Source organism: Neofelis nebulosa, chromosome 13 (assembly GCF_028018385.1).
Source record: "Neofelis nebulosa isolate mNeoNeb1 chromosome 13, mNeoNeb1.pri, whole genome shotgun sequence".
NCBI classification, from domain to species: domain Eukaryota; kingdom Metazoa; phylum Chordata; class Mammalia; order Carnivora; family Felidae; genus Neofelis; species Neofelis nebulosa.
This window is the reverse complement of record NC_080794.1, coordinates 39200952-39224281: the sequence shown is the minus strand read 5'-3', so window position 1 is coordinate 39224281 and position 23330 is coordinate 39200952. Positions and strand designations below refer to the sequence as shown.

General features: G+C 37.7%; 1 protein-coding gene across 5 annotated transcripts in view; it reads right to left on the bottom strand.

Moving 5' to 3' along the window:
• Positions 1 to 23330, bottom strand: part of ADK (adenosine kinase) — a 521335-nt gene that overhangs the window by 481259 nt on the left and 16746 nt on the right. For 2 of the 5 annotated variants that reach the window (XM_058698392.1, XM_058698395.1), the window contains exon 1: positions 17269 to 17421. The exons of the other annotated variants lie outside the window; for them this stretch is intronic. In XM_058698392.1, the coding sequence (XP_058554375.1) occupies positions 17269 to 17282 (14 nt within the window). In that variant the 5' untranslated portion in view covers positions 17283 to 17421. Of the gene's footprint in view, positions 1 to 17268; positions 17422 to 23330 lie in introns of those variants that run through there. 5 annotated transcript variants of the gene reach the window in all.

The following is a 23330-nucleotide window of genomic DNA, read 5'->3' as shown; positions in this document are numbered from 1 at the left end:
TGAATCCACCACCAGAATCAAAATATGTAACATTTCTAACACCACAAAATATTCTGCTACCCTCGTATCAATTGCTCCACCCCAACTTGTCCCCTCTTAGTTTTAGGACAATAATTGTGATATTTCTTTTTCAGAAGCCAAAGCTTTGAACATCTCATGCATTCCCAAAACAGTTCATTGCACTCCATTTGAAAACTTAGTATAGTATTAATAAACCAATGCACCCTCTCTGGGCCTAAGGTTTCTATACTCTAAGAAATATGGGGAAAAAGATGAGCAGAATGAATCACAGAACCCTGTTTAAACTTATATTCCTAAACTTATCTGTCTAGCAAGACTTTTTTTTCCTGAATGCAAATGGACACGAATACATTTACACACAGAGCAAGAATATACTGGAACTGAATTGGTCAAATGTAATACTGGAAGAAATTTTTTATATATCATTAATGATGATTGTTGGGGCGCCTGGGTGGCTCAGTTGGTTTAGCATCTGACTTTGATTATGGCTCAGGTCATGATTCCAGTGTCGTGGGATCGAGCCCCAAGTTGGAATCCATGCTGAGCATGGAGCCTGCTTAAGATTCTCTCTCTCTCTCTCTCTCTCTCTCTCTCTCTCTCTCCCTCCCTCCCTCTCTCTGTCCTCTTCCCCCACTTGCACTCTTGCTCTCTCTCTTCTCTATAAAATTTAAAAAGAAGAAGAAGGAGGAGGAGGAGGAGGGGAAATGTGATCAGGAAAAAATTTAACTGGAAATTTTTTCTTTTATTATTTATTGTTAATAAACTAGATAACCATAATATTTGCCTTGTTATTGCCAAATAATATTACAATTCAGTTACGGTCATTTGAAGACATTCTCTAACAAACCAGAATTGTGTGCTTGTCATCCTCCTACTTTCACTCCAAAGGTACATGCTAAGGAGATCTGGGTGGAACTGACCTACTCCAGTTCATGGAGAGAGTGAGTCTGACTGGCTTAACCTGGAGGAACAGCAAAGTCTAAACCAATCAGCACAATGCATTTCTCTACCCATACTTATCAGTTCAGAGATAGGCATGTAACCTAAACCAGTCAAATCAAAAAGGACGCCAAGGTTTCCTTTCTAGGAATGCTCATATATAAAACATCTTCCTCCAGAGTATAAATGCAGAAGGTGTTGGAAGATTTAAGTACCTCAAGGTTCCCAGGTGGCTGCCTTGAGGTAAATCTGACATCACAGAGGGCAGAATGGAAACTAAGTCATGACACAGAGAAACTGGGTCATTTGATGAAATTGTTGGACCTATTAAGCTTCGCTTGAAACCTATATCCTCTTTGGACTTTTGATTACATGTAAGTTAATTATTTTGTTGATTACAATTTCAGACTCATTTTCTGTTACTAATAGACATAAATTGTCATATTTCATTTTGTAAACTTGTTATATTTTATAATTCATTTTTATTATAAAGCTGTAATAAAGACAAGATTGTTAGTATTGGCATTATGAATCCATGTTCATTAATTTTAGTTCCTCTGAGGCTAAAGTCTTAATTAATTCTCAGGCAGATCTCTTGGATTTCTTTCCCTTCCCTTTGTGAGACAGGTTATATGGAGTTTACTTTTACTGTCACAGAAACATGGAGCTTGAAAAAATATGTTCAACCAAGATTTGAGATTTTCTTTGTATATCTCCAACAGACGGTAATAGATTTATGCATTTAAACAAATTCCACTTATTCACATATATAGGCTGCCTTGTGTCTTATAAAGTTATTTCTAATTCTCGAACTATACACCTAAACTACCTCCCCAAGAGTAACTCAATAAATATACTAGCAGATACCAATCAAAATTTTAACATAAATCTTAAAAACATAATAAATTAAGATGGTGTAGAAGCTTCTGGGTTGGTGAACACAACTGCTGGGAAGGTGGTACCGCCCAGAGTGCACAGAAGTTCAATCCCCCCACTCCCATACCTTTCTGTGATATTGTGATTTAGAATAAGAAATGCACGTTTGGCCTTCTTCTGGGTCCCTGGCAAAGAGCTCCTAAAAACCTTGGCATTTCTGAGGAGTGGGATAAAGGTATCTTTTGTTATATTAATGAGGTTACTTTTGGAAAACTCGTAGGTAACCTAAGGATGGGGGTGATTCCAAGGGGAACCTCGGGGGACTAGAGGATTAGTAGTCCCCCTCACCTCCAGGGAGTGATTTAATCAACTATGCCTATGTAATGAAGCCTCCATATAAATCCAAAAGGATGAGTTTCAGAGAGCTTCCAGACTGGTGAACATATCTGGAGATTTGGGGAAAGGGGCTCACAGAGCATGAAGTTCCTGTCCTTTCTCACATACCTTGGCTTATGCATCTCTTCCTTCCAGCTGTTCCTCAGTTATATCCTTTTATAACGTTAAAATAAATTTCTAAGCCTAAGATGGAGCCATCTCCAGCCCAGGGTGCGTCATCAGCAAACTAAACTTTTGTGTTCCGGGGCGTCTGGGTGGCCCAGTCGGTTAAGCATCCAACTTCCGCTCAGGTCATGATCTCACAGTCCATGAGTCGTGAGTCAAGTCGTGAGTCAAGCCCCACATCAGGCTCTGTGCTGACAGTTGAGAGCCTGGAGTCTGCTTCGGATTCTGTGTCTCCCTCTCTCTCTGACCCTCCCCCTTTCATGCTCTGTCTCTGTCTCAAAAATAAATAAACATTAAAAAAAAATTTTTTTTAACTTTTGTGTTCCTGTAAATGGTCAGATTGACCAGAAATGTGGTATATCCAGTCAGTTACTCCCCTAACACCAGACAACTCTATACTTATTTGCTTGTTCCTTGATGTCTCTAAATAAAGTCAGATATGCAATCCTAGCCAATCATGCCATTTCCACGTTGCCCCTTCTAACACTCTACAAAATACATGCTTGCCCAAAATCCCTTGGGAGGAGTATTCCACTGCTTCTAAGGCACTGTACACCCCAAATCCACGCAGTTTTTCCCTTGAATAAAGGACATGAAACTCATCACTAAATTGTTTGTTTTGTCATCTGACAATTATAAACCATAATCTAGTAAGTAAAATGCTTCTCTGAGTTCTATGAACCACTCCAACAAATTAAATGAACCCAAGTAGGGGGTCATGGGAATCTCTGATCTCGAACTGGTTGGTCAGAAGTACAGGTGGAGGGGCACCTGGGTGGCTCAGTCAGTTAAGCATCCGACTTTGGCTCAGGTCATGATCTCACGATTCATGGGTTCGAGCCCCACATCGGGCTCTGTGCTGTCAGCTCAGAGCCTGGAGCCTGCTTTGGATTCTGTCTCCTTCACTCTCTGCTCCTCCCCCACTCATGCTGTGTCTGTCTCTCAAAAATAAATAAACATTAAAAAAAAACAAAAAAAGTACAGATGGAATCCAGAATCTGAAGTGTGGGAAGGGACAATCTTGTGGAACTGAGCTCTTAACTTGTGGCATCTAACACTATCTCCATGTAGATAGTGTCAGAATTGAGTTAATTGCTTGGTGGTGTTGGAAAACCCACACATAGCACTTGCCCTATGCATCTTTTCCATTTGTCTGTATGCTTTATGATAAACAGGTAACAATAAACAAGTATACATTCACAGGTAAACATTAAAAATACAATAAATAGGCAAACATTAAAAAAAAAAAAAAAAAAAAAAAAGATGGTGTCTTGGGATAGGTTCTCCCAAAAGCAAGTCTGAAACAAAGACTTATAAACAGGGTACTTATTTGAAAAGTGATTCCAGGAAGCAGAGGCAAGAGATGAGAGACTGAAACAGGAAAGGAGGAAAAGCCTATGAAGATGTGTTACTGAGCTGGCCATGATTACAGATGATATCACTCAATCCCATCACTATAGATGATTGTGGCTCAAACTTTTCAGGAAAAGTTGAAATGTGACTCAGAGATCCCTGTCTAAAGGACAAAAGAGAGAGAATTTATATGGTGACTACTATCTCCCCTTAAAAAAAGTATGCAGCATGGCCCTGATGAGAAATGCTATTAGGTTGTAATTGTCCGAAACCCACGTGGAATCTGTTGCTGCAACAGTGGCTAGTGTAAGAGGTAGCAACAAAATTTAAAATAGTACATAAGAGAAGTCTTCATAAGAGCTAGAAAACCCTCAAAAAAAAAAAAAAAAAAGAGAAGTCTTCATAGAGTAAGTTAAAATTAAACAATTATTTCTTGGGGCACCTGGTCTGGCTCAAGTCAGCAAGGCATGCAACTGTTGATCTTGGGTTGTAAGTCTGAGCCCCATGTTTGGAATAGAGATTACTTAACAAAAATTATACAGTTATTTCCAAAAGCAAATAATTTAAACTACTCTCCATCATCATATAACTAATATGACTTCATTCCAATATGACAAATTAAAACTTTGCTGAAAACACTAATTCTTTAAAATGGCTAGTTTCTTAAATAGAAACACAACTTCTGGTTTCGGCTCAGGTTGTGATCCCAGGGTCACAGGATGGAGCCCCACATTGTCTCAGTATGGAGCCTACTTGGGATTCTCTCTCTTCCTCTCCCTCTGTCCCTTCCCTGCTCACTTGTGTTCTCTAATAAAAAAAAAAAATTTTTTTAATTTAAAAAAAAGCACTGAAATACAGTGCGTCTTTCACTTTATCACTTACCATTCTAATACACACAATCTATTTGCTGATCATAACACTTCACTTGTTCCCAAGAAAGACTAAAAGTCCTTGCCCTACTTCTTTTGCCTAGCAAATTCCCATTCATCTTTTTAAAATTTTCTCATATGCAACCTTTTAGAAAATCTTCTCTACCTAACTCCTACCAAAAGGTTCTCATGTAAAGCTGCACAAGTTGATGTTCACAGTATGGATGAGAGCTTCTGGAGTTCTGTGTTAAGTACTGCTGCCCTTCCTCCCAAAGTTTTATTCGTTCTCTCCCCCTAGGTTCTATAAGTTCTTTGATAAACTTTTAACTGATTTTAGGGGTTACTTTGTATTTTATCTTAATTGATCTCAATCAGCGAGACATAAAAGGTGAAATAATTTTTTAAATCTTAATTATATTTGTCTTCTCAACGGCTAGCGTATGATAATCACAAGGGCTTTGAGCAATTTTGCAATTCTACGTTCTGACCTTTTCTATCAATAGACTGCTGCTTTTCTCAGGCTCCCAAAGATCAAGACTGAGTCTAGAGTAAAATTAGATTTTAAAGCTGAAATGACAGATCATTAATTCAAGATAGGTTTAATAAGTTAAAAAGGAATGTTGTGTTCCCTAGAGCAATCGCTAAATGATAATACAACAAAATCCAATAGAGGATATAAAATGAAAAACTATAAAATACTCAACTTAGAAAAAAAAGGCATGAAAGACAAAACAACATAAAGGATAATTGGAAAACATTATTAATACCAACCATATTAGTAATTATATTAAATGTCAATGGATCAAATACTCCAACTAAAAGATAATCACACTGGATTAAAAGCAAATTAAATGTTATTTGATAGAGATACACTTTAAATATAAAGGCACAGAGAGTTTGAAAATAAAAGAGTGAATAGAAAGATATACTATGCAAACACTATAAGAAAACTTCAGTGGCTATATTAATATCAGCCAAGGTAGATTTTATTTTTTTATTAAAGTATAGTAGACATGCAACATTACATTAGTTTCCGGTGTACAACATAATGATTTGACAACTTTGTACGTTATGCTCACAAGTGTAGCTACCATCTGTCTACATACATTGCTACTACAATACCATTAACTTTACTCCCTATGCTGTATAGACTAGGTAGACTTTAAAACAAGGAGTATCACCATATAAAAAGGATTTCAAATAAATAAGTCATTTCATCAAGAAAAGAAATGGCTTCAAATACTTGGGGGGGGGGGGAACTTGACAGAAACAAATTAGATAAATACACAATCTTAACACCCCTCTTTCAGTAATTGGTAAAACACAAAAATAAGAAAGGAATCACACTATGAGATATTTATCCTAGAAAAATGAGAACTTAGTTCACACAGAAACCTGTACATGAATGTTCATAACAGCTTTATCTGTAATAGTAAAAAAAAAATTAGAAACAACCAAATGTCCTTCAACAAGTGAGTAGGTAAACTGTGGTACACCCATACAATGGACTAACACTCAGTAATAAAAAGAAATGAACTAGGATACAATTTGGATGGATTTCGAAGACATATGCTGAGTGAATATAAAAGCCTTATTTATGTGTTACATACTGTATGATTCCATTTATATAACACTCTCAAAGTGAGAAAAATTACATTGTTAAAGAATAGATTCGTAGCTGCCGGGGCTAAGGTTGGGGGGGGTGACCATAAAGGGATAACACAAAACAGGTTTTTTGTGATGATACAACAGTTTAGTACCTTAACTATGTTAATGGTTACACTAATCTGGACATGATAAAACTTCACAGATCTATACACCACCACCACCACACCAATAAAAAAACAGTATGTGTGAAAACTGGTAACATTCTAGTAATATCTGTGGCCAACTTATCCTGTATCATTAAGGGAAGTTGGGTGAAGAGTGCACAGGATCTCTCTGTACTATTTTTGCAACTTCTTGTGAGTTTTAAAGTATTTCAAAAGAAAGAAAAAGTATATTTAAAAAGTTTAAAATAAAAGGAAAAGTATATTTAAAAAGTTACAATAACAAAAAAGCTTAAAATGTCCTCATTATGACATCATGAGGAATAGCAAAATAAGAGCCTCCAAAAATTGTCTCTCCATAAAAGCAACAAGAACACTGGCAAAAAAAATGTCAAAATCAACTTTTTCAGAATCTTAAATACTAACCAAAGGCTTACAATAATCTGGGGGGCATTTTCTAAAAAAGGCCAAATCTCATTTAAAACAGCAAGTTTTGGGGGCGCCTGGGTGGCTCAGTCAGTTGAGCATCTGACTTCAGCTCAGGTCATGATCTCACGGCTTGTGAGTTTTAGCCTTGCGTCGGGCTCTGTGCTGACAGCTCGGAGCCTGGAGCCTGCTTCAGATTCTGTGTCCCTTTCTTGCTCTGCTTCACCCCACTCATGCTCTGTCTCTGTCTGTCTGTCTCTCTCTCTCTCAAGAATAAAGAAAACATTAAAAAAAAAATTTTTTTAAACAGTAAGTTTTGTGCCATTTTAACTTGCCCTATTCCCATTCCCCTCTTCCCAGCTCCATGGTAGCCTTAAAAAGCAAAAGCCCACACACACAGTGAAAACCAGGAGCCTAGCAGCTGCTAGACAGGTCCAAACAGGACTGGAGCTCTTTCAAAGCCCTATCTTCAGAGAACTGCTATTATTTAAGCTTACTGGCAGTTCCCTGAAAAACCCCACTCCTGAGGCTTCTCATTATTTGACCTGACTCCGAGCTTGCCCAGCTCTAACACCCTTTTCCCCAGGAGCATTTGTCAAAAACAATCAGCTGCAATTGTTTAACCTCCCAGCTGTCTGAAGCAGTTGGCACACACAAGAAGCTAACCAAAAAACTTAAAAGGAAAAATGGAGGCAGGAGACATCCACAAAAGGCTCTGAAAAGTTCTGAATATTCCTGAGGACCTAAAAAGCTATGCACATGTGCCCAGAGCTGTGGCGTGCTCAAGACCTGAAAAGGTCCTAAGCAATCATCTCTGAGCCATGAGTCTCTGCACAAGCAGGAAATAAAGATTATGGCAGAGTTGTAAGCCTGCCTGAATGTTAAAAGGTATGCCTCAACAAGCACACAGAGCCTCTCAGCAAAGATTGGGAGACAGTAACAAGTATTGGCAACAAGTGGAGAAAGCGGAATCCTCGTGCATTGTTGTTGGAAATGAGCAGCTAGCTTGAAAAAGAGTTGGACAGTTTCTTGAAAAAGTAAACATTAACTTAGCATATGACCCAGCAATTCCACTTCTAAGTATGGGAAATAAAAACATGTGACAATACAAAAACTTATACATGAATGGTTATAGCAACGTTATTCATAATACTCAAGTGGAAATACAAATATCCATCAAAAGATGGATAAAATATAGGATATACATACTATCGATTACTCAGCCATAAGAAGGAATGAAATACTGATACATGCAACAACATAAATGAACTTTGAAAACATTATACTCAATGAAAGAAGCCAGACACAAAAGGCCAAATATTATGATTTCACTTATGAAATGTCCAGAATATGGCAAACCACAAAGACAAAGTAGATTAGTGAATTGCCAGGGGATGGACAGAAAAAATGGTGAGTGACTGCTAACAAGTATGAGGTTTAGTTTTGGGGTGATGACAATGTTCTGGAATTAGATAGTGGTAATAGTCGTACAACCTTGTAAATATATTAAAAAACACTGAGCTGTACAGTTTACATTTATTTATTTTTGAGAAACAGAGTGAGACAAAGCGTGAGGTGGGAGGGGCAGAGAGACAAGGAGACACAGAATCTGAAGCAGGCTCCAAGCTGTGAGCAAGCAGTCAGCACAGAGCCTGATGCAGGGCTCGAACCCACAAACTGTGAGATCATGACCTGAGCTGAAGTCAAACTCTCAACCAACTGAGCCACCCAGGTACCCCGAAGAGCTGTACAGTTAGTTTAAAATGGTAGATTTTATGGTATGTGAATTATATCTCAATTAAATGACAGCTAATAACAATTAAGTAAACGAATTAAACTTGACCTAACTGGTATTTATAGGACACTATACCCAGTTACCATAATGTTTATTTACTTAATGAAAAATGTGCACAACATCTACACTGAAAACCTCAAAATACTGCTGACTGAAATTAAAGACTGAAAACACATGTAACATTCAGCAAAACAGACTATAAGCTAGGCCATGAAAATAACTTCTAAATGACCCGTGGATTCAAGAAATCTCAACAAAAATTAGAAAATAATTTGAATTGAACACACATATAAAAATTTGTATGATGTTGTGGCGCCTGGGTTGCTCAGTCGGTTAAGCGTCCGACTTCAGCTCAGGTCACGATCTCACGATCCGTGAGTTCGAGCCCCGCGTCGGGCTCTGGGCTGATGGCTCAGAGCCTGGAGCTGGTTTCAGATTCTGTGTCTCCCTCTCTCTCTGCCCCTCCCCCGTTCATGCTCTGTCTCTCTCTGTCTCAAAAATAAATAAATGTTAAAAAAAAAAAAATTTTTTTTGTATGATGTAATCAAAGAAGTACTTAGTGGGAGAAATTTCATATATGAAGTACATATATTAGAAAACAAGAAAGGTTTAAAATCAATAATCTAAACTTCTGACTCAAAACAAAACAAAAAAAAACCTAGCAAAAGAGCAAATTAACTCCAAAAGAGTAGAAGGGAAAAGATGAGACCAAAGATAAATGAAATAGAAAGCATATTACCAAAACAGAAATTTAAATTTAACAAAACCAAAATCTGGGTCTTTAAAAAGATTAATATATTTGGTAAACCCTTGTAAGACTGATCTCCCCCCCTACACGCAATAATAGAATACTAGGGGGGTGCCTGGGTGGCTCAGGTGGTTAAGCGTCCAACTTCAGCTCAGGTCATGATCTCACGGTTTGTGGGTTCAAGCCCCACATTGGGCTCTGTGCTGACAGCTCATAGCCTGAAGCCTGCTTCAGAATCTGTGTCTCCCTCTCTCTCTGCCCCTCCCCTGCTCATGCTCTGTCTCTCTCTGTCTCAAAAATAAATAAAACATTTAAAAAAAAAAAAAGAATACTAGGGAAATATTATGAGCAACTGTGTAATAACTCAATAAATTAGAACAGATTTCCTTAAAAATGCAACTTTCCAAAACTGACACAGGAAAAAATTGAAAATCTGACTAATTATGTATCAGTTAAAGAAAGTGAATTTGTAATTTAAAATTTTCTGTTTTACCCAAAAAAATATTTCAGACCCAGATAGCTTCATTACTGAATTCAATAAAAAAATTTAAAGAAACCATATCAATCTTACAAAATTACAATAATTAAGACAGGGGGCACCAGCAGAGCAATATACAAATAGTTCAATGGATCAAAATAGTAAGTCCTAGGAAAAACATACACCAATTTAATCAATTGACTGAGGACTTTTTTGAGAAACTCTTACACCATAGCAAGAATTTAGTTTTAGATGGATCATAGACCTAAATGTGAAAACTAAAACTATAAAGCTTCTAGAAGAAAACATAACAGAATAGTTTCACAATTTTGTGACAGGGATAAGGAAAGATTTCTAAGAACACAATAGGTAATAACTAACAAATAAATCAAATCAATTAATTTGACTTCATCAAAATTTAAAACTTCTGCTCCCAAAAGATGGAAAGGCATGGCTCAAAATGGGGAGAAAACATCTGCTACATATCAAAGTGTGTTTAAGAGTGTGTGTATATATAATCTGACAAATAACTTGTATCCAGAATATAAAAACTACAAATCAGCAATAAAAAGACAACTGAGTCAAAATATAGGTAAAAGACTTGAAATGACTGGCAGTTCAAAAGAAAAGATAAGCAAACAGTGTATAATCACAACACCATTAGCCATCAAGGAACTGCAAACTAAAACCACAATGAAATGTAACTACACACCCACCAGAATGACTAAAATAAAAAATGCCAAACATTGTTAAGAATATAGAATAACTGGAAGTCTTATAACACCACTGGTGGGAATGTCAAATGTGTTTAGCTTTCCATTTTAAAAAAGTGGTTTAAAAGTGGTTTGGTGGTTTCTGAAGTTAAATAGACATTTATCCTAGGACACAGCAATTCCACACCCAAGTATTTACACAAGTCTAGACAAAGGCTTAAACAAAAATGTTCACAGCAACTTTATTTAGAGTAATCAAAAACTAGAAACAACCCAAAGTCCACCAACAGTTCCATATAATGGAATATTACTCAGCAATGAAAAGGAACAAACTACTGATATACACATCAAAATGGATAAATCTCAAAATTATTATTGAACAAAAGTAAACAGATAAAAGTAAAGAGACACAAATAGTACTTACTGTATAATTCCATTTATATGAAGTTCTACAACAGGCAAACCAGTAACTACTGATAGAAAATGGTTGCCTGGATGCAACAGGAAATAACAGGATTGACTGAAAAGAGGCAGGGGAGATGAAGATGTTTTATATATTGACCTGAGTTGTATTTATATGAATATGAATATGAATATAGACATTCATATTCAAAATTCAGTGAACTTATGATCATTGATTTTACTATATATAAATTATTTTGTTGGCATTTTTTTTTTCACTAGCCAAGTGAATAGACTAGGGAAATATTTATGTCCCTTGGGCTCTGTAAGGCCAATCCTTGCATTTGTATTTTGAATACACCTCCTTGCATTCTCAAGAAAATGATCTCTGATACAGTAACTTATTTAATAAAGCTCTTCTTTTTTGACAAAAAAAATAAAAAATAAAGTTTATAGACTTCCCTAATGATACACTTATTTCATAAATCTCTTTTTGACAAAAAAAAAAAAAAAAAAAAGAAATGATCTATTCCCTCTTTCCAGCATCATCTGTGTTTTTGCTTCCTATGGCATCATTCTTTTCAGCATACAAATATGTTGAAATTTCAGCCCTTTCCTTCCAAAAAACCCACACATATATCTTCAACTGCTATTAAGTCCCTGTTCCTGTTACAGTAAAACACTTCTACAGAAGTGCTCTATTAAATAGTAAATTCCCTTAATCTAGATAAAATTGTTCATTTTATTTATTTTTTTAGTAATCTCTACACCTAACGTGAGTCTTGAACTCACAACCGCAAGATCAAGAGCGGCATGCTCTTCCAAGTAAGGCAGCCAGGCACCCCAAAATTGTTCGTTTTAAATTCAGTTTTCAGGGGCGCCTGGGTGGCGCAGTCGGTTAGGTGGCCGACTTCAGCCAGGTCACGATCTCGCGTCTGTGAGTTCGAGCCCCGCGTCGGGCTCTGTGCTGACGGCTCGGAGCCTGGAGCCTGTTTCCAATTCTGTGTCTCCCTCTCTCTCTGCCCCTCCCCCGTTCATGCTCTGTGTCTCTCTGTCCCAAAAATAAATAAAAAACATTGAAAAAAAAATTAAAAAAAAAAAAATTCAGTTTTCAGAAGCACATATGTGACAAGGCTAACACAGTTATTTAGAGCTTAAGCATTTTTATATGTTGTCTTTATTTTTTTATGTTACTGTCTTTAAATCTTCACAATAACCCCATAGGACAGGTATTGCAATTACCTCTGTTTAACAAGAACACGAGGTTTAAAACGTTTTAAAACCTGCCAAAAGTCAGACAACAAATAAATGATTCCCAACTTCAAATCATATGCTTTCATGTTTAAAATACTAGATTTAGACATCCAGAACTCTCAGTACAATAAAAATACCTGACCAATGAAAAACATCCAAATACACCCCCCCCCAAAAGGCTAATATTCCATTCTTGTATGGTCCTATTTCAAGTAACATTTCAATGACCAAAATCTACTACAACAAAATTATTACAGTGTATAAGTAGGTGACCAGATAATTTATCACCCAAACAGGACACCTTTGAGAATAAAGGAAGAGCTATTAATAATTATGCCAGGATAACTGTATGATCCAGGAATGTCCTGGGCAAACTGGAACATATGGTCACCCTATTTATAAGTTAGCTTTGCTTTTTGAAAATAAAAATCCATACTTATGTTTTATTATAACGTTTTTGAAATAACTTAAAACTGAGTAGGTATGAAGAGATAAAGAAATATGAATGTTAACAATGTTACAGGAAAGGGTTAACATTCAAACAGTCTAGGCAATCATTTTGGTTCCCTTTTATCTTTGACATTTCTTAATGTAGCAATACTGTGGCTGGAAAGATTTGTAGTTAGAAAACCTTGTATGCTTTTTCAAGGAAAGATGACCTATTTACAAATATGAGCATTAACAACTGACAACACTGCACAGTTCTGTAACAGAAGGGTTTCTGTTTTAGTTCTTCAGAATATTTCATAAATGAAACAATTTCATTTTAATTTAAAAGCTCACTTGTCTCACTAAGAAGTCCCATAGCATAAAAAAGTTTATGTAAATCTGAAATTTATAATTCTTATAAAAGACACAAGTCCTGCAATGAGTTTGAAAATTCTATTTAAAGGCTCCAAAGAAACCAACTCAACAAAGTAAGGCAGTTTCATTCTTAGCCAGATTTTAGTCTCCAAATGAATGTTCACCATCTGAGTGGCTTGGCAGATATTACTGGACGCATCTCAAAAGACTTGAGTGTTAGGAGAAAAACACCATAGGACCCAACCCACAGCCCACATAAATTTTCCAATGTAGGCCTAACCCACAAAAGTGGTTCCATAATCATCATGTAGGGCACAGTCATGTCAAGTCCCAGAATAGACCAAATCTGACCTGTCTGGGCAGGCCAAAGAATAGGGTTCCTCAGCTCTACAGCAAACACTCTCCCTATCTCCCTACCTCATTTCCTAGTCTTCCCTGGGACAAAATCCAGCTCTAAGCAATGCCCAAAACCAGACTAGACACTGATGTTAGGAAAACAAAGCAATATTCACAGCAGTATTTCGAAACAGTATTGCTCAGTGAAAAGTACATAAAGTGGGAGTCAGAAAACCTAAGTTCGATCCTAAGCTCTACCACTGTCTAAATAGGACATACCCTTCACTTTGGGCCTCAAGGTCCAGTATAGAGAAAGGAAAAGGTAAAATGCCCTCTAAGATTCTCATCTAGTCCTGACACTGCACATTTTCCTGTCTCCTGAATTTAACTCAAGCATCAACTTTCCTATTGGGCCAATTAAAAATGACAAAAGCATCAATTTATCAGATATGTTCTATCATTTTCCAAATAAAGCCCAGCTGGAATCTGATACATATAACAAAAGACAAACATTATTCTTCAAGGATAACTGGTTTTAGAGGCTATAAATTTAGACTCTTCATCAGTAATGATGTAGCAGAGCAGAATGCAAATGGTAAGCCAAAGAAACAGTATCTCCACCAAATTCATTCAAAGATCTAAGGTTTTTTTTTTAAATGCTTTTAATATGGGGTTCCTGGGTTGCTCAGTAAGTTGAGCGACTGACTCTTGATTTCAGCTCAGGTCATAATCTCACGGTTTATGGGATCAAGCCCCACATCGGGCTCCATGCTGACCTCACGGAGCCTGCTTGGGATTCTCTATCTCCCTCTCTCTCTGCCCAACCCCCACTCGCATTGTCTTTCTCTCTCAAAATAAATAAACTTTAAAAATGCTTTTAATTTAAATCATTGTTGGCGTGCATCCTGTTGTCACTTGCCAACTCAGTCAGTTGAGTGTCCAACTTCACCTCAGGTCATGATTTCGCAGTTCATGAGTTCGAGCCCCTCATCAGGCCCCGTGCTGAGAGTTCAGAGCCTGGAACCTGCTTCAGATTCTGTGCCTTCCTCTCTCTCTGCCCCTCCCCTACTCGCACTCTGTCTCTCTCTCATAAATAATTTTTTTTTAATTTAAATCACTGTTTATGAATTCCTAATAGTTGAATGCTACACTATAAAGGGCATTGAACCAAGTGTCTAGAGATCTGGATTCTAGTTCAAGATCTGCAACTATTTGTGTGAGTTTACACAAATCCCAACATCTCTTAGCTTTCATTTCTTGAAATGTAAAATGAGGGAATTAAATAGGTTAGTTTGCTTTCTATTTAAAATTTTTAAAGTTTAAACAATTATTCTCAGATAACACTATTCTCTAGGGGGTTCAAATTGCTTTAATGAGAGAACACTGCATTTATAAAATGCCATAAAATTTAAAAGCACTTTCATACCTACCCAACAACACTGTGGGATACCTATTAGTATCGTCGTCACTGAGTATTTTATTAAACAAACATTCAGAGAAGAAAAGAGGGAAATCAGTTAACTAAAAAAAAAAAAAATGACTCCCGGAACCCAGGTGTGTTGATCATTGGTCCTCATTGGTTTCTAATCTTATATTCTGTCATTGCAAAATGCTACATATTACTACATTTAGCATTGATTATTTTAAGTGTGGTATAAAAAACAACATTGGACATAAACGCAGATTTAGATAATTTGTGATCTCAATCACTCTCCTCACCAGTAAAAGCCAGTCAGTAACACCTATCTTTTGGGCTACTGTTAGACTAGGCACAAAATGGGAACAAGCCTAATACCATGTTTGTGAAAACTAAGGCTGACAAAATGGCACTGAATGCAGTCCTCAGTGGAAAGTGCCTGGCATCTGTAGGATTACCAACTCATGTAAAACTGCCATCACTTACACAGACTTGCTTCAACTTCAGTAGGCTCCCTGCCTACTTCTAAACCTACATTCTAAGTCATCAAGTTCCTCAAAGGACTAGAGCAAAGCAAGAGTTGCTATAATTGTCTCTCATAATACTTGACAATTTTTGTTCACAGAAGCAGCTTTTTCAGGAAATTTAAGTAGTATATTGTTCCTATAAAAGCATCACGCAGTGCACTAGATCATGGATGTCTGGATTCAATTCCTAACTGCCACTAAATGATTTGGTACAAGGCACTCGACTTTTCTTGGTCTGTTTCCTCAGGTGTAAATGTGGTATCTGGTTTAGATAACACCTAAAAAAATTTTTTTTGCGTCACCACTATAATTCAAGGCTATATAAAATGTAACTAACATCTGAAGAAACAAGCATAAATTTAACTATTAGCAGTTATCAATCCTTCCATAAGTCAAATAAGGCTGATGTCAACCTTTAATTCAGTCTTGTGAACAGAACAACCTTTCAACCTCTACATTAAAACATGCATCCTGTTGTCACTTGCCAACAGAAGCTTTAGATTTGTGTTTCTCCACTCAAGAGTAGCCAGAAGACAACGGTCAATTAAAATTAAGTCCACATAAGAACTGATGCTTAACATAAAAGTATCTGACCCACACTCCTAATTAGCAGCAGGCTGCCAGGATGGGAATGGAAGTGGGTGAGGGGGGGACTAACTTGGTTTGACAGCATAATGTTAATACATCCTAAAATACTAACATTAAAAGCTAGATTCTCATGTCACAGTATAACTTACTGTGAAACCTTCCCATGTGGGTCTCCAAGTTTTAGCACCTGAATTTCCTCTTCTGCGTAATGAGGTAATTCCTCTTTGTCTATGTTGGTATAAAATTATACAATTAAAGAAACTGTATCCGAGTTCAGCACAGTTGCATCTTACCTTATCTTACCTGAAGGAGGTTCTCAAGTCATCTCTTAAATATTGTGTAGTTCAAAATTATCACTGAGAAACCGTTAAATCACCAGGGCTTAGGCTGCCGGAAGCTCAAAGACCAAACATTAATTTATTTTATTCTCTTCATATTTGTGCTAGGGCCTCCCTTTCTCTGGGACAACGATCGCCAAGGTTTTTTGTTTATTGTTTTTTTGATGTTTTTTGGTTTTTTTTGCCAAGGTCTACTTTAAAAGAGGCAGTTCAGAACACTGGGTAAATACGGCAATTTATCTCTTTTTATAAGTAGTCACATTAGCATAGTTAAACATTCAGAGAATGCTACTTGCAGAAAGTGGAGTGGCCCATTAATCCGTCACCATTAACCAAAAAAAGAAGAAGAAGAAGAAGGAGGAGGAGGAGGAGGAGGAGGAGGAGGAGGAGGAGGAGGAGGAGAAGGGAAAGCAAGAAACCATCACAACTTTGGAAGAGCAACTGGGGGTTAATCTGTTCAGCGCTCTCATTATATATCTACTATCTCACAAAAGTCATTTCACTTGTGAATTTCAGAAAAAAGTAAGTAAACATATGGTACCTGGCCAGAGTACTAATTCCAGTCATAAGCAAACATTTTAGGGGCACACAATTTCACAGCCCGGGAGGCGATCTAATTGCATCAGAGAAGGGCCAAATATACAGGTCTGCTCATGGCCACAAACGAAGTTGTCAGAACGCATGACATGCAGGCATAGCTACACACCGTGCACGTCACACTTCCTCAGGCGCTGGGTCACCCCTAGGGGGGAAAGATAGCTACATTTTTTTCATGAGAAACCCTACACACATAAGCAAGCTTCAGACCCCGGCATCTGGACGAGGGTCACCTCAGCGGTGCGGCTAGTTACAGGGCTCCTCCATGTGCCAAAAACCCAAAAACTTCTGAGAGCAGAAATGACCAAATTGAAAAGTGCAGAGAAGCTGCAACGTGTGGGAGACCCGTGCCACGGGGAGGCTCCAGACCACTCAAGAGAAGGGGAGACACTTCTCGGCAGTCGGGAGGCTAATGCCCAGCAGGCGAGCACTTTAGACTGCCGCCCTCTTTCATTACCTGACGGACGTCATGGCTTCACCTTCCTGCCCCACGCACCAGCGCTCGCGTCCGAAGCTCTGTGTCCGCACCGGCGGCAGCAGCGGCGGCGGCAGCAGCAGCAGCAGCAGCAGGTACCACGGCAACTGCTCCTCTGCTCAGGCACTCGGCGACCGGGAGCGCGTCCTCACACACCCCGCACGCCGGCGGCCCCAGCCGAGACGGCCCCACGCGCTGATTGGCCGCGCCGGGAGGAGGCGGGCACTCCGCCCACGGCCGGTGGCCGGAGATGAGCCGGGGGCGCCTCCGGCCAAGGCGAGCCGCCCGCGCCGTCTCGTGCCGGCTGCCTGGCCCACTGGCTAGCCGAGTGGCTAGTGGGAGCGGTGGCCATCTTGAGTCTTGGTAACAGCGTTCCCCCTATACCCGGTTTATGGGGCATGAGGTTGGGTGCCCGCCTCAAAAATGGCCGCCCGAAACTGGCAACTGGTTTGTCAGTCACATGGCCCCGGTCTACCTCTACAAGCTCAGGTCGCTTTAACAGGACTTGGGACAGGGACGCTGTCAGGGCAATCTTCGGGGATGGGATTTAACAGCCTGGAAAACCCATGTGCAGAAGAAAAGCAGCAATCTCCTGGGAAACCTCAGCCCGGGGAAAATCGAATGCGTGGCAACTCGAATGTGTGGCAACAGCAGCATGATGTGTTAAATTCGAACTCGCAGCCTTTAAGAATCATTTGCTGAGTCCAGCAGTCCCCAAACGTTCTCGGACTTCAGAAACACTTAGAACAACTTATTTAATAAAGAAGTTTCCAGGGCCCACTTTAAACTTTGTGCATCAGAATCTAGAAGGGTGGAGTCCAGATACTAGTATTTTTAGCAAGTCGCAGGTAATCCAGGTACATATATAGTTATAAAGCCTCTGGTCAAATTAACCTACTCATACTATACTGCTTGCCACACTTAACTGTCGGATTACCACAATTTTCTGAAAAGTATGCAGAGCTCTGAAGCAAGCAACTAATGCCACGAGGCGGGGGGGTGGGGGGGGTGGGGGGGGGCGGGAATTGGAAGGACACTAACTCAGGGCCCTAACCTTACAATTTAGTGGGGCTAAAGGGTTAAGAAACTGATTCTGAACCACTAATAAAAGGTAAATTTCAACTGCGGTAAGGATCGGAGGGAGTAATATCAATACAGGCTTTATGACCTAAACAGCATTTCTTTATTCCCTCTTTATTCTCTGCAAAGTAATATTTATATTAACTCACTACAGCCTCCAGTGTGGCATTCACTACTGACCATACAGGGTGTGATCAATGCCATAGGTCTGAAATTAGTTATATTAGAAACACAACCCAACATGTGATACTGAAATGTGCCTAATGTATCCGAAAGAACTGAATTTTTAATTTTATTTAATTTTAATTAGTTTAAATTTTAAAAGCAGAGCGATGTAAAATATTTTCCATTAAACACAATTTTGTTTTCATTGGACTACATTTCACTTTTAACTGTTGAAAATTTAGCACCCAAATCGCGACACTGTAAATATAAAATACATACCAAATTTTTCAAGACTTGGTACAAAGAAATATATTAAATATTTCAGTAATAATTTTTATACTCATTGCATGTTGCATTAATATTTTGCTTTACTGAGCTAAAATATATTAAGATTAATACCAGCTGTTTCTTTTCACGTTCTTAACGTGGCAACTAGAAAACTTAAAATTATATGCGTCTTGCATTATATTTCTACTGGACGTTGATATTCTAAGTTAGGCTTCCTTCTTCTCTTACCTATCATTGCCCCTCTGACAGAATAATTATGTTCACAAAATGAAATTAGTAGGCAGACCAGTTTATTCAGATCTGTGGTTCCTTGGTAACCATCTAAAACATCAAATATTTCAAAAGACTTCAAGGTTCATTCTAAAATGCTTTTTTAAAGCATTGTTCTCTTTAATTTGGGAAATGCATATCCAGAATGAACCCATGGACTATAAATCTGGTGCGTTCAGTCCAGGACTAAAGGCTGTTAAAACCAGAACTATGCTTGGCTGATTCAGACTTTGACCAAATGTCCACAAGCAGAACAAATCAATTGTTCCTCTGGATTAAACAAGATCTGAATCAAAGAGGCAACAGAATAGCAATTTGAAGTGGAAAATGTTGACAGCCCACATGAACTAAAGTTAAATCAGGAATAATCCTTAGAAAGGATTTCAAAACCTCAATGTAATTTTTATATGGGATGTAGTATAGTGCTACTTTATTATGCATACACATCACTTGACAGATCTTATTAAAATAAAGAGTTTGACTCAATAGGTCTTGTGGCCAACATTTTGCCAGTTCTTTATGCATTCAGATTTCATCAAGTGCTTGTGGTCTGTGGGCCATGTTAAGTAGTAAGGTTGTAAAGGTAGCAAGACAGGCAAGATTTGGAGCCCCTGCTTGACTCCCTACTAGCTGCATGACCTTGGACTGGTTTTTAACCTATCGGTCCCTCAGTTTACCCACTCATGTTTTTCAGGGCATTGTGAAAATTAAAACTTAATTCTAGTAAAGTATCTATTAGAGTCCTTGGTACATGGGTAAGTACTACTTTGTTATAATCACACTGGTTAAAATTACATCTCTGGGAAGCATTATATGAAAGCTAACATGAACGTAGCCCTGTGAAAAACAAAATGCACTTTTCCTCATGCCTAAAATACTCAGTGATTCCTGCTCTTGATTTTTAACAATAAAGTTTTTTAAAATATTAATTTTCTTAAGCTTCTAGATTCGAAATTTTACTTAACAAAAATATACTAAATTCTGTGCCATTAAGGAAAGATAAGGGTCTGTGCTATCCAAATCTTTCACCAAAATAAAGCTACATCACATTCTCATCTAACAATCAAAACTTTAAATGTTTTTTACTCATAATCAGTCTACACAACTTTCAAAAAATTTCTTTTAAAACATATTTAGGTACCAGTTCATTTCAGCAGGTATAGGCATAAAAATGTTATTAGAGCAAAAGGGCTCCTGTGTGGTTGAGTCAATAAGGTAGGGACAAAAGTAAAGACAAGTTTTTCCAGGCAAAAGCAGAAGTTCTCTTTATTCTTTCTCTCCTAGGCCTTTCTTTCACTCTTTTTCTAATCTTTCCCTACCCTCCCTTCCACCCAACCTTTCCGATCTCCCCCGCCCCCATCTCTCCCCCCATCTCCCCACACCCCCCAGCACCCACACACACACACACACACACACTTCACATGCAGCTACTGAGTAACTATTATTTAAACTTCTTTGATTAATTTTTTTTTTAAGTAGGCTTCAAGCCCAGCATGCAGCCCAATGCAGGGCTTGAACTCACAACCCTGAGATGGAGACCCTAGATGAGATCAAGAGTCAGATACTTAGCTGACTGAGCCACCCAGGTGCCCCCTGATCAATTTTTTAAGTAACTTATTTCAACTGTATTCTTTTCACTTTAGGGGAAAAAATGGCCAACTGAAATTTCTAACCTTCACTAACCTTACAATTTAAATTGTTGCATCAATAAATAAATAGTTGCATCAAGATAAGTGGGTCAGAATAGTTTGCTTTTGGAAAGATAGGTAAGTAAATACTCTATTTTATTTAACCATGTGGTTAGTCAGCCACTGTAAAAACAAATACAGTATGTAGACCCACCCTCCGAAATTTTTTCAACAAATGCTTCAAACCTCAAAATAATAGCAAAGTTCTCGTCAAACACAACCAGTTTGTTGTTGAGAGTGCAATAAAACAAGCACTTTCATACATTGTTAGTGGGAGTACAAATTAATACATTTCTAGAAAGCTTTTTGGCAGTATGTGTCACCAATTCCTTTTTTAGGCAACTATCATAAATAAAATAGAACAATGTGAACAAAGATTTGTACACCCAGTTATTCATTTCAGCATTAATAGAAAAAAATTTATGATATTCTAAATAACAAAAAATAGGGTAATGGTTAAATAAATTACAGAAGAATGTTATAGAGCTATTGCAAAATGTTTTCAGACACTTTTAAAATTTATTTGAGAGACAAAAAGAATCTGTGTGTGCACACCCTTAAGCGAAACAGGAGCAGAGAGAGAGGAAGAGAATCCCAAGCAGGCTCCGTGCTATGAGTACAGAGCCTGACGTGGGGCTCGAACTCACAAACCATGGAGATCGTGACCTGAGCTAAAATCAAGAGTCAGACACATGGGGCGCCTGGGTGGCGCAGTCGGTTAAACGTCCGACTTCAGCCAGGTCACGATCTCGCGGTCCGTGAGTTCGAGCCCCGCGTCAGGCTCTGGGCTGATGGCCTGGAGCCTGGAGCCTGTTTCCGATTCTGTGTCTCCCTCTCTCTCTGCCCCTCCCCCGTTCATGCTCTGTCTCTCTCTGTCCCAAAAATAAATAAAAAACGTTTAAAAAAAAAAAAAAAAAAAAAAAAAAAAAAAGAGTCAGACACAACCGAATGAGCCACCAAGGCGCCCCTCACAGGCTTTTTAAGGATGTACGAAAATATTTATCATATATTAAATGAAAAAGCAAAATAAAAAAAGGAATGTCAAGTGTGATCTTGACCATGTTTAAAAAAAAAAAAATACATGCCATTATGCAAAGAAAAAAGATTGGAAACAAATATACCAATATGTCATTATGGGTTTCTCTGGAGAGTGGGATTATGTGTAATCTTTCTTTTTCATACTGATCTGATTATAAACTTTCTATTATATATTGGTTTTACTAAAGTAAAATTTTTGTAATTATTATTAAATTTTAATTATCTTTCTGAAATGGTTTAAAAATTCACAACTTATTCTTTCCATTTTTTAAAATGTATTTTTTAAATCACAACTCATCAAAAATACCCTTATTTTTAGAGGAACTGGGCTTATTTTATTCTCATTTTTATTCTTTAAAACAGGAATAACAAAAATGTCTGTATGATTTTCTTGGCTAATTTTAAATCTTACCTTGACAAAAGTTAAAAGCATTAATATCACTTTTAGAGTTCTACATAGCCCTTATGAGGCCAGCTATCACAACACTGAATGTGGAATGCCTTCCCTGCATATTACTTAAAAACACATCTCTTCATTTAATATAAATGAAAATGCTAATAAAGTAATATTTCTAAAACTATCTATATCCTACTCCAAAGACTTTCTCCTAAAAATAAGTAGTATGCTATAGCCTAAGTTTCAGGAGCCTGGGAAAAAAGAGATGGGAATTCTAATCCTGGACCTAACAAAAAACAGTATAACCCTATCAGTTTTCTTACCTGAAACACAAGGGAGGTTGTTATAGGTGACATCTCAAATCCCTTTCAGTTTTTATTGACCAACAAACAAAAAAAGTTCACTTGTGTCTCAATACAACTTCGGTTGTTTTTTAAAGAGTTGATCAATTTAAGGCAATTTTAGTCATCTTTCATTATGGACAAGATTATTCCCAGAAACACTGCTAAATGTATTTACTCTTTTCCCCAAAAGACATTATATAAAAAAGGCCTATTATTTTTATTTTCTTTTAATGACTATCTGTAGATCATGTCACATTTCACTTTAACATTACATATTCAAACAATATAATCTTTAAGTGGAACCTGATGATTTATTTCCCAGGAGAATTTGAAGAATATAATAACATTTGATTGACTGAACTTTATTTAGTAAGAATTCTTAGCAAACCTCCCTCCCAGGAACACCTACACAGTGCTTCTTTATTTCCAGTGAACTACAAATCTCTGAAACTCAAAGAAAACTTCCAATCTAAAGGTAGAGGGCAACAGTGCTACCCAATTATTTATGCTGACAAGAACACATTTTTAAATTATGCAATTGAATATCACTACCATTTCATTAAAGAAAGGGCATCTTAACATAAAAATGTATGAAACACATCACAAAATAAAGAACAGCTCTTCCCAAAGTACTGTTAGAATCTTATAAAGTATAGTTTCTATAGAATAGATTAGTCTCAGACACCTGGGTGGCTCAGGCAGTTAAGAAACTGACTCTTGGTTTCAGCTCAGGTCATGATCTCAGGGTTGTGAGACACAGCCCCAAGTCTGTCT